This window comes from Siniperca chuatsi, linkage group LG10 (genome assembly GCF_020085105.1).
Source record: "Siniperca chuatsi isolate FFG_IHB_CAS linkage group LG10, ASM2008510v1, whole genome shotgun sequence".
Taxonomy (NCBI): Eukaryota; Metazoa; Chordata; class Actinopteri; order Centrarchiformes; family Sinipercidae; genus Siniperca; species Siniperca chuatsi.
In genome coordinates this window covers 10,809,872-10,824,139 of record NC_058051.1, presented here as the reverse complement: position 1 = coordinate 10,824,139, position 14,268 = coordinate 10,809,872, and the positions used below count along the sequence as shown (strand labels likewise).

The 14,268-nt window shown below is 39.1% G+C and overlaps 1 protein-coding gene across 3 annotated transcripts in view; it reads right to left on the bottom strand.

Annotated features, from left to right (window-relative positions):
• Window positions 1–14,268, bottom strand: part of celsr3 (cadherin, EGF LAG seven-pass G-type receptor 3) — a 134,270-nt gene that overhangs the window by 18,183 nt on the left and 101,819 nt on the right. For 2 of the 3 annotated variants that reach the window (XM_044209702.1, XM_044209705.1), the window contains 6 exons: window positions 12,037–12,235; window positions 7,019–7,207; window positions 6,741–6,942; window positions 5,946–6,113; window positions 5,050–5,176; window positions 3,207–3,413 (listed from right to left, as the gene is read on the bottom strand). In XM_044209702.1, the coding sequence (XP_044065637.1) occupies window positions 3,207–3,413; window positions 5,050–5,176; window positions 5,946–6,113; window positions 6,741–6,942; window positions 7,019–7,207; window positions 12,037–12,235 (1,092 nt within the window). The remainder of the gene's footprint in view (window positions 1–3,206; window positions 3,414–5,049; window positions 5,177–5,945; window positions 6,114–6,740; window positions 6,943–7,018; window positions 7,208–12,036; window positions 12,236–14,268) is intronic. The other variant, XM_044209704.1, reaches the window with a different exon arrangement.

Sequence of the window (14,268 nt, the reverse complement as noted above, 5' to 3'; positions counted from 1 at the left end):
AAGATTTCTTGCAACAGGCTTGATATGTTTTGACAGGTTACCAGTGGATGGCAGTATTTGTTTAGTGATGTGTTGGGGCCCAATAACAAGGATTTCAGTTTTATTTGAGTTGAGCTGAATAAAATTTATCAACATCCAATTTTTTATGACAGACAGACAGTCCTGCAGAGAACTCAGCGTACTAAGGTCAGTGAGCTTGACAGGGAGGTACAACTGTGTGTCATCCGCATAACAATGAAAAGAAATACCATGTCTGCGGATGACATCACCCAAGGGAAGCATGTATAAGGAAAACAATATTGGTCCCAGAATTGAACCTTGAGGCACACCATACTTGATATGGGAAAAGGATGACATGAAGTTATTAGTGCTAACACAGAATTTCCTATTGGACAGATAAGATGCAAACCAGTCTAGTGCAGTGCCAGATATGCCCACCCAGTGCCTCAGTCTGTCTAAAAGAATGCCATGATCAATTGTATCAAAGGCATATTAAGGTAATGAACTGCTACAGTGCTTCTGTATTAATACACATTTTGAACCACACCATACATTTTGAGAGATATTCATAAAATGTCAAAACACACCGGCGAACAGCGCGCGTTAAAACAGCTGCACTTATTATTTTCTATGTACGACCCCCACACCGACGTGCGTGCTGTGGCGCGACCCTCATGCCACTGTCCTATTTCCAGCGTTGCCGCCCTTGAAAAAACACTTTTTTCCAGAGAAAAAGCTGTTTTGTACTTCAATACAAAGTTGGCCCAACTACAGACGTTATTTACTAGTTTGCTGCTTGCTTTTCACTGTAGTTTAGCTATTTCACTTGTGCCTTTATATACAAGACAAAAATGAAATAAATAAACTCCACTCGCACCCTGCTTGTACATCCCAGCTCCCATGGCAGCTCGACTTCCTGACCTCACCTCTTGCTGTCGCTGTCTCACATATACAGTCTATGGTGTAGATCAATAAACAGTTGTTGACACACTGCAGTGCGACGCTTCCTATTAGTGCTAGGGGGCGGCATTTGAAGCACGCCATATGCTGTGGTGCAGCGCTAGTGTGTTTTCCACTTTAGTCGATGGTTGATTTATTTATCTTTATCTTTTGAAATATCCATGAAACAGTATTGATGCACATGGAGAACTGTCTTTATTGCCATAGATGTAATGCTGCATGACTGCTGAAAGGATGTCAAATCAATGGTGTAATCTGCTGTAACATAAGATATCTGAGGTCCGTCCAATACAATGGTTTATATTGCACATTATCAGGAATTAATCCCAATACTTTTTGTCAGGACAGGAGAAAAACTTTCAAAATCACTTTTGTCAGTTAAGTCCTGCTGTTCGGTTTGGCAGTAATGTTAAACTTCTCCATGAATAATGCAGAATATTAGCATTCAAGTCTCTGAGAAAATTACCCTCAGGCTGCATTCAAGCATGTCTGGACTCGTTTATTTGAAAACCTTTAGTCTGTTTTCTTTGTTTGGTCAGATAAGAATGATGCCATTCAAACTCAAGTGGCACCTAGTTTGACACCTACTCTGAAAGTCACCGTCATCTAAGAGAACAGTGGTGCCGTTTGTCAGAAGTAAAAAAATATAAACCATCCACAGGAATTAACTTGAAAATGACGGGTTTGAGAGTTAAAATAGATGGTTGCTGGCAACCAACTGCCAGCTTTTAAAGCCATGCTTTTAATACCAAGTATAACAAATTAAGTCAGAACAAACAGTAGTCGTAACTAATGTGTTGGAAGTAGTGTTCTTAACTAATATAAACACCAGACAAGGTAGATTACGTCTTAAAAAGCTCAAGCAGCCCATCACATTTTCGCTTAAAATCAGATTTGCTTTCACTCTCCCTCTCTACCAAAATCTTTAAGGTTTACAGTTGACTAAGTACTCTGTCTAATGAACAAGCTTCTATTGAGTCCATGTGAGTTTTTATTCTCTGGTTACCTGAGATGTGTGACTGCAGCCTACCAACAGGACAGACACCTAAATATTCATAACCTTTGCCAACAAATGTTGGTGTGTCTTCAGGTTGCAGACTGGGTTCACTTGTCATCAATTGGACATGATGACCTGAACAAATTAAATATAGAAATGCATCAAACAAAACTTCTCCACTTCAATTTGTACCAAAAAAACCAAAAACAAACTGTAAATATAATTGCATCACACTAAGCTGTTACCCCTAAAATGTAAATGTAAACGTAAACATGTTTCTCTCTCAACCTTCATGGACTCTTATGAAAAAGGAGAAATACTTCACTGAAAAAATACTACAGCTCTCTACACACTCTACATCTTTATGTTAAGGCAAGCAATCCCAGATTTTAAGGTTAAAAGAAGCTCAGTACAAATTCCTAATGACACAGCCAGAGACGACACAGAAATAGCAGCAGCCTTGACAGGAATACAGCCAGACGATGAATTTCACACTCCCACACACAAGAATACAAACACTACAAGTTACACACGAAAAGACAGAAAGACTAAAACATGAACGAGCATGTAAAAACTGGTGTGCACACAAACACACGACCGCTGCGAGCACTAACATGCTCTCCCAAGCATGATGTACATGAATTAAAGAACATATTGCTCAACTAGAAGTAAGCACTGTAAGAGCTGTACAGTCAACTGTGTGGGGGAAACTGCTTAATTAATTGGATTTCATGCTGAGTGAGCACATATTTTCAGTACCCTCTCTACAAGACTCGCTGCTCTTTAAACACACACATACACATTGTGTGATGTAACAAAACAGAGAAAGAAAGTGGTCAAAAGAGACAAAAGAATTGAGAGAAAAAAAGGGCAGTAAAAAACACATCTATGTGATGTAGAGATGCACAAAGTGAGTAGGAATACAGCGATACAGAGGGTGAGAAGAAGGAGAAAGATAGAGAACAGTTGTCTCCAACAAAACTGTGAAAGAGAGAACAATTTATGATATTACTTTGGAAAATGTCTTGATATGACCTTTAGTGCTGCACCAGAGAACGGTGATATATGATGATTTACGGTGAAGCAAAGGCAGTTTTCCACTACCAGTGGTGAGTACACTTCCAAATCTTCAAAATGTTGCAAAAAATTAGACCATATTTTGAGACCAAAAGCAAATTTTCACAAAGCTGCAAGCTAAACACATCACAAACAAACAGGGCTACAGAAACACAACCCCACCAGTATCTACCTGTTGTTCAGTCTGGTTGACCCCAAGCAGAAACACCAGCTCCGACAAAAACATGGCCGCCGCCGTGTTTGAATGGATGCTCCTGGTGTTGGACTTGAGGCCTCGGAAGCAGGACAGCACCAGGACAGTGAGGAGAAGGGCCAGCATGGAGACGCACAGAGAGGAGTATGTGACCAGGGCCAGCGTCTCCAGATCCCCCTCCAACTGCTGCTCATAGAGAGGTGCGAGAAGGGAAAAAGGTGGAGAGATGAGAGAGGGTATTAATGGATTTATATAATTTTGGTGGGAGTAGATGAAAAGGAAGGGCAGAGGAAAGGAGGGAAGTAGTAGTAGAGAAAGAAAATGGGAGAAAAAAGTGGAAAATGGGAAGGCAAGGCAGACACAGGTAAGGAAAGAGCCAAAGATGAAAAATCACAAGGTGAAATAAGGCAAACAAATGAAAGCAAATATTTTTAACATGTTGAAATGCTGCTACTTCTGTCTGGGTTACTGTATGGCCTCCTCTGTCTGGCTTCACTGAGTGCAAACTGACACTAACTGATATTTATATCAGAAATGTTAAATTATCTGGAAAACAAGTAAATGAGCTGAGCTGCACCAGCCACCACATTGTTTGAGATAAAAAAAAACATAAATATCTGCAAATCATGAAATGTAATGTCATCGAACTGCACAAAATACTGACTAGATTGTAGTGCAGAGGATCTCTGTATTTAAAGGAGCAGTGCATAGAATTTAGGGGCATCTGGTGGTGTAATTGCAGATTGCAACAATTTTAATACCGCTCGGCTCACCCTCCAAGCATGTAGGAGAAACTATGGTAGCTGCGAAAACTCGCAAAACACGTGAAATGCCCTATCTAGAGCCAGTGTTTGGTTTGTCTGTTCTGGGCTACATGGCGGTTCAACATGGCGGCCTCCATGAAAGGGGACCGCTCCCTCTGTAGATATAAAGGGCATATTCTAAGGTAAGTAAAACACAATGTTTCTTTTTTTCAGTTGATTATACACTAATGAAAACATACTTATTATACATACTTTATTATCGTCATATTCTGCAAATAGAGCCCCCTAAATCTTTCACACTGCTCCTTTAAACTATTAAAACTACACTTTATTTTAAAGAAAAAATAACAAGAAACAAGACAAGAAAAGAAGGAATACAAAAATCTATCTAGACTAGACGAATCACACAACACACCAAGCAAATTAGCAGACCTTTCTAATATGTCAGGGAAAAACAGAGTATCAAAAGGTTGAAATCGATTCATCACTGACTTTGCATGCAAAGAAAGCATTTGCTGCCAGTAAACATAAAAGACACCACTAGAATTTTATTTTGGCAAATTGGGCATATCTAAGGCATCTCAAATTAATGGAAATGGAGTATTCCTCATTACGCTTGACTAATGATGATGAATAAACATGTAATTGCTTAATTCAATGTAAACCATATACATTTGGAGAAATGTACACATTGATTCCACAAGTTTTCTGTCTCTGTATCTCTGTCAAGATCTGATACATCATCACTTAGTATGCTGGGGTGCGATGGGCAAGGGGTTTGTGTTAAACCTAAATCTTCTACAGCTGTAACAAGGCTTCCTTTGGTCTTCAGAATTTCAGTCAGGATTTCATTTTAAAGGATTTCAAACTTTCACACCGACTAAATCCTGCAATAACCAGCTAAGATGTTCAAATAAAAAAAAGAAGGAAAACTGACACACTGGTATAAACAGGTATGTATGTCCACACAGCAGGATCACTGATAGTGGAAAACTACTTATCAGATCATAATGAGGCATGTAGTGGATTAATTGTAAATTTCCTGACAGATTACTAACCTCTCTCTGTGAACTGTCCATCAGCACACCAAAGGTGCCCAGTCTCTGGCACTGACACCGGACATGAGAGGTGTTCCTGTACACCACCATACAGTCCCTGACTGTCCAACAACCTCCTATCTCATACCTGCAGAGAGAGAGAGAGAGAGCAGGCAGACAGAGAAAGCGAGCGAGAGAGAGAGAGAGAGAGAGAGAGAGAGAGAGAGAAAGAGAGATATTGTTGTACATACTGGCTTACTGCAATGGCTTACTTGGAACTGAGCCATCGTTATTGTTATTAGTTACATCTCTGCTTTTTCTACTACTGTATGACAAGTCTGCAGAAAAAAAGTGTATAAGAAGGGTGGCTGCCATAAGTCCAGTGCCATAAAGTCTAAAGGCAGATACTGAATATATGTTATATTTAAAAGCAAACAAGACAAGACAAAACTCATCAAATACACATGAACTTTTGATGTTAAAAGATTGCAGTTTCATGACAAATTTTAAATGAAAAAAAAAAAAAAACATTCAGATGTTTCCCAACACACTAAATTTGAACAGTAATGTATGTGTTGAATATTTCCACATTATAATGCTACATCTTTTCAGACTACTGTACCATACAGATTTACTAGATTAACAGGATTTACAACACAAAAAAGTTTCTCCATAATGCATTAAAATGATAGATATAGCTATATACCATAATAACAAAAATATTAACTATATAGCTAGTGTAAATTTATTGAATTTCAGTTGTTTCAACAGTATCAATACAGTGTGAAGCATCATATACTATCATAAGGTAACTGACAAGCAATTACAAGTAATACCCAGCCCTAGTGTACAGTATGGGTGTGTATTCATGTGTATGTAGGAATGTACAAACAAGTGTCAGTGTAATCTGTACTCACGGACTGCTGTGGTTCCACTGCACACACAGTGGCTTGCTGCGATTGGCCGTCTCCAGCAGCTTGAACTCAAGCAGGATGGGTTGGTCCAAGTGTCCGCCCACAAACGTCTGGTTATTGTACACAGAGATACTGACCACTGGGGAGTTCATTACCGGGTGTCTGGGAAGCCTGGGGAAGAGGGAGTGCAGAGTTACCATATGTAGATCAGACAGAAAGCAGAGTTTGATGTCCTGGTTAGGATGGTGAAAAAGACAAGGTGAGCAGAGAGGAACGAGATTGGTCCAGTATGAGGGGGCAAAGATACCATGAGAGAAAGAAAAAACAGATGTCAAGAAGGTTAGAAGAAGGAATTATTGCTGAAGCAATTAGTATATTAACCTAGTAGTCTTGACTACAATTTTGATCATCAATGTATTGTTTAAAGCATTTATTCCACCCCCACCCTCTAAAATGTGGGGATTTGCGGCTTTTTGTAAATACAATATATTTGTAGGTTGGTTAGACAAATAAGCAATTTGCAGATGTCACCTTGGCATTTTTCAAGTTTTATAGACTAAATGATTTATGGCCTTTATTATTATTTTTGGATTTTTGATAAAATTCTGGCAAATGTCTGGTTAAAAACGATAGATTAAGGATATTCTTTGCATAATGTTGGTTGGTGGTTTACTGTTTGCTACTGAATAAAAGACACATGGGTAATCCAGATTTCTATATCCAGCATGTTTCCTTCCTTAGAGGGCTCAGAACTGCTGTAAATAGATTTTTTTTATTCTGAGAGTGATCGATTCCCACCTCACTCCTCGTCGGTCTGTGTGGTACTTGGGAGGGAGGGCAGCGCCCAGACTCCGATAAATTAATAAGATGACGATGGTGATGGGCGGCTCAGGCAGGGAAACAGTGCGTCTGGCTGCAGTGTATTCTCCTGTCTGATTGGCTGAGATACTGACAGGAGCGGGAGCAGCATTCTGAGAGGCTGAGGCTGAAATGGAGAAGTCTGTGTGAGTATATTAAATTAGTTTCAGCCACTTACACTCTCAAGCCTTTAATTCTATTTGTGTGTCTGTTCTTACCGTCTTTCTCTGTCCGCTCCTTCTCCTTCCAGTTTTGTTGCTGCTGTCGTTGTGGCACCAGGGCAGCAGGAGGCAGTATCACATGGGTGTAGGGATCCCACAAAGCCTGACCGCGAAACAGGGTGGTGTGGTAACGTGGGAAACGCCGCCGCACATGGGTCTGGTTCTCCACACGGTCTAGGTTCATGACTGACAAACAAACAGGCACCAATAAACACACATGAACACACATTTTTGGACACAATATAAGTTACAGCTGTTTGTTAATGTGCAATATACATCATTAGGAAAATGTTATTGGACAAATAATTATGATCATGACTGTGGTATAATAACCATAATGTGAGTGGCTGAAATAACAGGCAGTTATATGGTATGGTGATTATATCTCACACCACAGGCAGCATTAGCAGTATTTCTTGCCACATTTGGGAGGACATAGAGAGCCAAAGTCCTGCCCCGTATTTTAATCTAGCCTCTATTCCAGCAGCCTCCAAGTATTAGCTAAGAAGCCGGTCAAAGCATCATGGGACCTGTAGTTGTTGAAAGCTAACAAAATAGTTTTTTATCTGCTCAAATTTAAAAAGCCAGTTCAGTAGTAGATACTTATTAAACTAACAAGATCTGCAGCCAACCTCAGTGTAATGTTTCCCGTTTTCAGGAAGAATAACGAAAGAAGCCCTCCATACATTGAGCAATGAAAGCTCCTGGAGCTTACCCAGGTATTTGGCTCTCTATCATTATCCATTATCACTACCCATCCTGTCGCTCAAGTAACAAGGACCAAATGTGGGAAATCACTCTGCAACACTAAGTGACTTACCGGAAACGCCAGCACTTAATTTATGCATTTCATCACTGGGCCAACAACCTGATGAACATGATTTGGTACAGGGCCTTCATCTGGGTGTTTTACTTAAAACACAGATAACTGTTGCTGTTATTATTGAGTTATTATTCACATTTGGTTCCTTTGCTAAATACAGGATCAGCAACTTGCAAGTGATTTTTACATAGGCCTTTTACTATTCCCAGCATCTGAAACTGAGAAATTGTGAAAGGTTTAGCTCCATTTCTACTGGAAGAATAGCACCCTCGTGCTGTTTTATGCCGTTAAGCATTGAAGCAGATTTCTTGCCTGATCTCAAGGCAAACTGCTGCGTAGATGCCACTACAGACTGACATCAATAGATTGTCCCCTTTTTTAATGGTAATAATACTAATGTCTCAAAATTGTAGCGGATTAAATGCTCAAAAGCATTAGTGAATTACCTTAATTTTGGTAAGAGGAAGGAGCAGGTTTACGCTCAACTTGTAAATTGACAATAAAACAGTTAATAATCAATTTAGTCTTGATCTGAAGTTGCTACAGAGTTCTTGTCTCGTGTACAGTGACCAGGATGCTTCATACACACAAACACATAATAACCAAGTTCTTTTAAAAATGAAAAGTTTATTCACTAAAAACTACACACACAATAAACTACTGACTACACAAACACACCTAATAACTACTAGACACACAAATGAACGGATAAATGCAACCATGAACAACTAATATGAACATAGCAATGACCCATTAATAAATGAAATGAGGACCATTTGATACCAGATTATGCAGTGAATGGTTATTTTGGCGGTATTAACTTGTGTAAACACAGGAAACAATTACGTGACCAAACTTTAATAATTACCAGTGAAATAAACCAGGCAACATTCAGCAATTGAGAAGTTTTGGAAAGTCAAAGGAGATTATTATTAGGAATTATTAGCATGTGTGTGAGCATTTGCCAGATGTTGACTGAGTTTAAAGTCTGTTACGGTCCTAACGGTGGTATTGTTAGGATGCAGGTGCTGCAACAGAGTGTAGCGATTTCTTTAATCTTCTTAATCAATTTAGGGGCGCTAATAGAGTTTCTTTCTTTTAAGAGTTAAGTCTTTGAGTCTCTGTCGCTCATGCTCTCTCTGTTTCTCCTTTTCTCTGCTCCTCGTGGCTGGTACGCAATATCCAGGTTTTCTTCTTTTCTAACCTTTGTCGTGTTATCGGCATTTTCCAACATGTTCTGTGCGCCTTTGGTTCCTCTGTGGGTTGGTTGAAGTCAGCTGCCTCAGCTGTCTCATTTACTTTCATTTACTTTCTTTGTTCTAATATCTTCCTAAAGAATGCAATAAATTTGCTACCAATTTTATTCTCCCATGCTTGGCAAACGCACACACGTGCTCTGAGGACCTGTGGGATTCAGCGTTCCACTAACATTTTCTTTTAGTACCAGCCATGATAAATTAATTATTGTGTAGATGCATCACGTTTCCTGTTTCATTAGCTATTCAAAGAGTCTAAACATACCATTGAGGCTACAAGAAGTGTAGTGAGGACAGAATGAGGCTATCATAACACATCATAATAGGCTAATACCCAACATTAAGCAACTTTAGGCATATTTAATTGATTAATATTAAGGTTAAGACAACAAGAACGCAGCAAATATTCTTTGAAATACATCATTAGAGTTGAAAGCAAGGACTTACACAAATGAAACTGTATCCCAAATTATCACACATCACTGAAAAATTGTTTTGTCAATACAGAACATGGTGAACCATACTTTGCACAAATATATTAATTTCTGTACATAAAGAACAGTTCGAGTCGAGTCCGTATTGTTCTTTTTCAAAATCAGTATGTTGAAATAAACTTTGCGTTCTTTCTATAACATTAATTAACATGGTATATCAGTTAATATACATTTGACTCATATCAGGGTAAAACAGAATATCTTCTTTCAGCTTGTGTCAGCAGAAATGTGTTTCTGACACCAGCACGGTGTGGGATATCAGATTAGTTTGGCTCCAAACCAGCCAGTCGTAAATTATGAAATTGTCATTCAACTTTCCATTAGTTCCTGGGGAAAGCTTATTAGTTCTCTGGACAGGCTTGTTTATGAGGCCAACTTTCAGGAAAATCGAATTATTTTTATCAATAAGTATACAAAATGTTCATCCGAATCTACGTTGCTCACGCTCCAAAATTATCGTACTAATAATTTATTATTGCTAACGCAATGTCCAGCTCTGACAGCACATTTAAAACCTCCTAAATCAATGGTTGATGAAAAATTTGACAAAACCATACAATACCCACCATTTCTGAATTGGTCCAAAGCTACACAAGCTAGAGAGTGGAATTCAGCTTTCTGACAGCTGAAAATCACTATAACATTGTAACACTGGATTTGCCAATTTTACCCAATTTGGGTTATTAGGTTTAGGGTAGTGTTCTTCTTCTTAACTCAAAAATACAACTCATTTTCCTTTTTACATACAATTTAAGGGGGGACCTGAAATGCCTGTGTCAACAGACCAATTTATTCTCTGTGGATATGGGAGTGTGAAGAGCCAATACAAAATCTATAAACACACACACACAAGCAGAGGAACTGTCATATTATAGAAAATTAGGTGGCGAACAGGAAGCACATAGTCAATGTGGAGTGTTCAATAATGAGTGAACACTTGATCCAGCAAACAGAAGTGGAACAACACTCAATACACAGAGAGGAGAGAAATCACTCAATATAACAGACGTGTATAACGTGTGTGTGTGTGCTTGCCTGTTGGTATGTGGAGAAAGAGTGTTTTTTAAATTTAATTCTGTAATGTCAATTTTGATGAAGAAACAACTGGTTTATAAGTAAAATAAAATTGAAGATTTGCCATTATAATGACCGACAATAACAAAAAATAAAGAAATCATGAAAGGAACTCATACAGAAAGCTAACAGATGGGTGTGTGTCAGGTCCATCGTTATCCTTTCCCTGGTTATCACATCCCATTTGGCTGCAAGCATTAACTGTCTGTGTTTGTGTGTGTAGGAGTGTGAAATTTAGCATTGGCTGTATTTCTTATTCCTTCAGCTTTCACTGCTGTTCCTAATTGTATGCTCTCCATCTGGGAATCTGCATCAGGCTGTCGATTTAAGGTTACTTGACAACATTTTGGGTGTATTCCAAAGGGGAAGCATATACAGTGAAATAAGAGAGACTTTCACATAGAAAAGAAATATAAGCAGCCAATTCATGGTGGCCAAGACAGGCAGAATTATTTTATATTTTCTTCAGATCTGGGATTAACTGTGTTACCAAACTACACTGGAAGAAGCTGGGGAGGCAAGATTCAGTAGTTGGTAACTTTGATGAGTTTCATGAGTTTTGGGTGTATTTTATAGGAATTCAATTTGTGTGTGTAGCTAAGAGCATTAACTGAGGGTGAAATTCATTGTCTGGCTTCCTCTCTGCCAGAGCTGCTGCTGTTGCTATTTCAACAACTCTTGTTGTTGTATGTGGTACAGATTATTTAGCAGTATTTTCAACACTGCTAAAGTGACAGAAAAAAGTGGAAAATAACTAAACTGACAGGCATACCAGAAACTAAATGACAAAGGGCACATGACCAAACCTGCAGATGTATAGTACATGTAAGGGAGTGTGTTTGCATGTATGTGTTTGTATGTGTATCTGTAGGAGTTATCTAACCCATTTTTCATTTACAGTAAAAGCTAAATATACCTTTTATGAGCTTAGGAGTTCAATAATTATAAATTCCAGTCTATCAGTTTGTGTGTGTCTATTACGGTGTGTGTGATCGTGTGTGTGTTTGGCATCTGTAAACCTAAATGATGTATGTTGGCCAGTGCTAAAGCGCTTCAGGTTTTTGTGCGTGCGCTGGAAGCATTAGCTGCTGTGTGTGTGTGGGAGTGTGAAATTCATCTCTCTGTGCTGCTGCCAGTGCTCTGGCTGTGCCATCATCATTTGCATTAGCGCTGTTCATCTCCCACTTTACAATGAGTAATTCTAGCTGATTTCACAGCAGTGATTTACAGCATTATGAGAAAACCGCTGCAAATCGTCTGTAAAGATTAAGATTCTATTACTCTCTTATTTTCTTTTAATGGGTCTGACTAGTGATTAGCTATTGTACCATGTCTGAGTGACTTTGTGTGTAGTTATTCTGAACTCACCTATGTTTGGAGCAACCAGCGCCACAGGGTTGAGGTAGGTGAGCTTCATGTTCTGGGCCAGTTTCTGGGTGTACTGCTCCAGCAGCTCCGTCAGCTCAGCTGGACCACCGCCCGGTATGTGGTTCTGACTCTGAGCGAGAGCCCGCCAAAGCCCAGAGGTACCGGGACCCAACAGCACACTGCAGCCCCTGAGAATGTTCTGAAAGCAGCAAAAAGATGAACAATTAGTAAAAGTAAATAATTCTAAAAAAGAAAATAAATACAAGGAGGTAATGGTGATCTGCTTTTCAGCAGGTGCTTCTGTTGATTGTTTCAAGGGAAAAGAAAACAGATAGAAAGGTAACAAATGTGTCAACATCCTGGATTGGGAAAGGGAAAGAGAGATAGCAGATATGAAGAAAAGGGATCTTTTTTTCTGTGCAGACATCAGGTAGAAGGAGTCAGAGGTGGGAAGAGGGAAATAAGAACATATTGTGAGGAAAAGAAGTGATGAGGTTGTGACTGTTGCTCAGGGTTCATCAAAGGGCCAGAGTCTTCTTCCAGACTTAATAAAGCCTAAAAGCCATGCACCAAATCAACAAAAGCAAAGAACGTCACGGTAGAGAAGAGTGGAGAGAAAAGTAAAGTAGTAAGGCGAAAGATAGAAATTTAGTTTGTTACTGATTCTGGTTGAGGACAGAAGAAATCTGATGTAAGCCTCATTGTAAAGCCTTGTCAGGCTGCTGTGACCAGAGGTGTATTTCAGAAAGCGGGTTTAGTGAAAACTCTGAGTTTGTTAACCTTGAGATGAGGGAAACTCTGGGTTTTCAGTTCCAGAAAGAGGTAACTTTAACTCATTTAAACTCCACCATGGTAACTGACTCTGTGAGCCTAACCTGCTCGCTGGCAGGTTTTATTTTTTCTCCAACAAAAACTTTCGCTCTGTCTCCTCCCTCTTACTGTCACGAATACGCCAGGCTCCACAACCTACTAATCATCCACTCCTGCTCCCCATTAACTCCCAATCATAGCCTGCACTCACCTCAGTCGAGGTCCGACCTCGTTAGTAACTAGGACTCCCTATGCTACACAACATAATACGTATCTCCTGTCTCCAGCGATTCGCTTCTCTAGCGAGTCTTCCTCAAACAGACTTCTCCATCTCCATACCGGTATACCTGTTCTACCTGGCTGTTATCCAATAAAACGATCAGTCTCCATATCGGTGACCCCTGCCTGTCTGTCCATAACACTTACAGAGCCAGCCAGTTTTATTTTCCTCACTGATTCAGTCCGTTTTAAAGCATGTATCAAAGCACATTAATTAGTGGAGGTTTACTGTATGTAGAATAAAAATCCTGGTTGGATATTAGTTTGTCACTCAGGACTATCTAAAGTTACCACTTCAGTCATTTCTTGGAACAGCGTTTTTTGCCCTCACATTCAAATATTACACACCATGATGTCAGCTCAGAATATATTCTCTGCATGTCCTTTTTTTTTATAACACTGACTCTGTGCACACAAGACAGCTGTCCGTTTGTTAGAGCAGTTCCACTAAAATGTTTATTGCACATAATGTGTTTCGGTATGAAGCTTTAGACATGTAGGATCAATGAATAATTATCTCAGTCACTCATGATGTGATTGGTTGCAATGATGGAACATCATTCCTATAATATTGGAGATTATATGTTAATATTTCTGAGTGAGCAGGATCGTGGTGCAGCTGCAGAATGTAGTTTGGCTGAGTATAGTCTGAAGGTGTGATAACAGCATTTCAGTGACTATGTTTAAATTTACTACATTTGTTTAAGTAGCTGAAATAAAGCTGAATGCTGTTAATCCAAATAGATGTCTAAAATTTAAAATCTACTGTATTTTAATCTCGACACCTTAAGTGCAAATCACCAAACATATTACTGGATCAGATTGTGGGTTTACAATCATGTCTCTATGTCTGATCCATATATTTTTCTTCAGTTGCTGGCCCCTGTGTTTTGTCAGATTAAAGCTGAACAAATATATTTAAAATGTAATGTAGGCTATGGCCTAATACATAGTCAGAGTCCACCACTTCATCATCCATTAAGGAAATGTAAGTCTGATAAATGATTGATTAATGGACAACACTGAATAGAACTTTGTGTTAACTTGTTGACAAGATAAATGCGCACAGTTTGCATATACATGCATCGATATCTCTACGTCCACTGGATTAAAATGGAGGCTCTGCCTTTTATTTACCTGTTA